Source organism: Microcebus murinus, chromosome 4 (assembly GCF_040939455.1).
Source record: "Microcebus murinus isolate Inina chromosome 4, M.murinus_Inina_mat1.0, whole genome shotgun sequence".
NCBI lineage: Eukaryota > Metazoa > Chordata > Mammalia > Primates > Cheirogaleidae > Microcebus > Microcebus murinus.
The window spans coordinates 15,877,180-15,880,192 of NC_134107.1; the positions used below are offsets into that span (position 1 = coordinate 15,877,180).

General features: G+C 36.7%; 1 protein-coding gene across 1 annotated transcript; it reads left to right on the top strand.

The window, feature by feature from the left end:
- Window positions 1-1,731: 1,731 nt before the first annotated feature.
- On the top strand, window positions 1,732-2,667 carry LOC105863120 (olfactory receptor 5AN1-like). The gene has a single exon (XM_012749874.2). The coding sequence runs from the start codon at window positions 1,732-1,734 to the stop codon at window positions 2,665-2,667; it is 936 nt and encodes a 311-aa protein (XP_012605328.1).
- Window positions 2,668-3,013: the final 346 nt, after the last annotated feature.

Genomic DNA, 3,013 nt, shown 5'->3' on the forward strand with positions numbered 1-3,013 from the left:
TATATCTTCCATGGAGTACTTCTCAGTATATATCTATATATATATCTCTTCGATTTTCTTTATCCACTCATCGATTGATGGGCACTTAGGTCGATTCCATATCTTTGTAATTGTAAATTGTGCTACAGTGAACATTTGAGTGCAGGTGTCTTTTTGATAAAATGACTTCTTTTCCTTTGGGTAGATATGCAGTAGTGAGATTGCTGGATTGAATAGTAGATCTACATTTATTTCTTTAGGGAATCTTTATACTGTTTTCCATAGAGGTTGTACTAATTTGCAGTCCCACCAACAGTACATAAGCACTTCTTTCTTTGGATCCATGCCAGAACCTATCATTTTTTGACTTTTAATAGTGGCCATTCTGACATGGGTAAGGTGGTATCTTGTCATAGTTTTAATTTGCATTTTCCTGATGATTAGTAATGTTGAGAATTTTTTCACGTTTGTTGTCATTTATCTATATTTTGTAGAAAATGTTCTGTTCATGTCTTTTGCAAACTTTGATGGACTTGTTTAGTTTTTTTTCTTGCTGATTTGATTGAGTTCTTTGTAGCTTCTGGATATTAGTCCTTTGTTCTATGTATAGTTTGCAAATGTTTTCTCCCATTGTGTAAATTGTCTATTCATTCTGTTAATTATTTCCTTTGCTCTGCAGAAGATTTTAATTTAATTAAGTCTCACTTATTTATTTTTATAGTTACTGAATTTGCCTTTGGTGTCTTAGTCATAAGCTCTTTGCTAGGGCTAATGTCTAGAAGAGTTTTTTCTATGTTTTCTTCTAGAATTTTTATGGTTTCATGCCTTACGTTTAAGTCTTTTATCCATCTCAAATTTATTTTTGTATATGGTGAGAGGTAGGAGATCCTGTTTCATTCTTCTGCATGTGAGTATCCACTTTTCCAGCACCATTTATTGAACAGGGTTTCCTTTCATCAGTGTATAATATTATCTGCTTTGTTAAAGGTCAGTTGGTCATAGCTATTTGGTTTTATTTTTGGGTTCTCTATTCTTTTCTGTGGTGTGTGTCTCTACTTCTATACCAGTATCATGCTATTTTTCTTATGATAGCCTTCTTGTATAATTTGAAGTCAGGTAATGCGATGCCTCAAGTCCTTTCTAATTATTCATCTGTTTCAAACGTTTTTGGCTGTTATCATTTGTCTACTCTTTCATGCAACAAAAAGGACAGTTTGGGTATGAAGCATAGCTGATAGGTGTTAACTGCTATGAATTTGTTAGTGAGCTCTAACTTGCTGATTGTATCTCTAAAAAGAAAAATTATACTTTTGTAGTACTGGAGAATTACAATATTTACATTGACATTTACTGCAGATGAAGACCCTTCATAGTTTGATGCTGGTTTTCTATTGGTCCAGTGCACCCAAAGTCCAGCAAACTAAATTTAATTAATGAATCTACCTTATATATGATAATCTGAGAATTTCTCTGACATTTTTATAAAACTTGCTAGTCACCATTTTCATTGTCTTTTATAATTCTTATGAGATTCCATGAATTAACTGAGAACCTAAAGCACTATGCAGATATGTGTTGAGAATTCAAGAACAAAAGCTGAGGTCTTTCCACTGAAAGGACAGTAAAGCATTTCTCCTTTTCTTGTGCTCCTTGGGGGAAAGATAGATTCATATGAAAATGATAATGCTGTTATTTTTTCTGAGTCAGCAATGCATTATCTTGTGTCCCTTCTGATATTAGGGCACCAAGCCAATGATTGGAGCAGAAAATATTACAGAGGTCACTCACTTCATCCTGCTGGGATTCTCAGATTTTCCCAGAATCGTAGGATTGCTCTTTGTCATATTCCTGATGATCTACATTATAACTCTGACTTGGAACCTGTGCCTGATTGTTTTAATAAGGATGGATTCCCACCTGCATACACCCATGTATTTCTTCCTCAGCAATCTGTCCTTCATAGATGTCTGCTATGTCAGCTCCACAGTCCCCAAGATGCTCTCCAGCTTCTTTCAGGAGCAGCATACTGTTAGCTTTGCAGGTTGCATTGTGCAATACTTTGTCTTTTCCACGATGGGACTGAGTGAGTCTTGTCTCATGACAGCCATGGCTTATGACCGCTATGCTGCCATCTGTAACCCCCTGCTGTATTCATCAATCATGTCACCCAGCCTCTGTGTTCGGATGGTGCTGGGATCCTACATGGCCGGACTCACTGGTTCTTCATTGCAAATTGGTGCTTTGCTTCAGCTCCACTTCTGTGGGCCTAATGTCATCAGCCACTTCTTCTGTGACATGCCCCAACTGTTAATCCTGTCTTGCACTGATACTTATTTTATACAGGTCATGCTTGCTATACTGACAATGTTTTTTGGGATAGTAAATGTACTAGTTATCATGATATCCTATGCCTATATTGTCATCTCTATCTTGAAGATCACTTCTACTAAAGGCAGGTCCAAGGCATTCAACACCTGTGCTTCTCATCTGACAGCTGTGTCCTTCTTCTACACTTCAAGTATCTCTGTCTATTTGAGTTCCAGCTCTGGTGCTTCCTCCAGCTTTGACAGATTTGCATCTGTCTTCTACACAGTGATGATTCCCATGTTGAATCCCTTGATTTATAGTCTGAGGAACAAGGAAATCAAAGATGCTTTGAAGAGGTGGCAGAAGAGAAGGTACTGCTAAGGTGACAGATTCTGAGAATCCTGACAGATTTTGCCTATCAGAGTCACCTTATCCCACAATAGCAAGCTTATGAATGTAATTTAACAAAATTCATTCCACCTTTGGACAAAGAAGGATTAATTTTATGCAGACAATATGCTATTATGGACCAATAGCTAACTCAATGCCATAGAAACACAGTCATTTTAAGTTGTGAAGGATCATTATTTCTATTACACATTGGGGGGGCTTCTTCATTTATTAACATATTCACAAGTATTTGTAAAACAGCAAGCTGTAGAAACTTTTTGCCATTTTCTTTCTCCTGAGATTGAAGATGGCTGAATGTCAGCATTCTGCTCCTAGA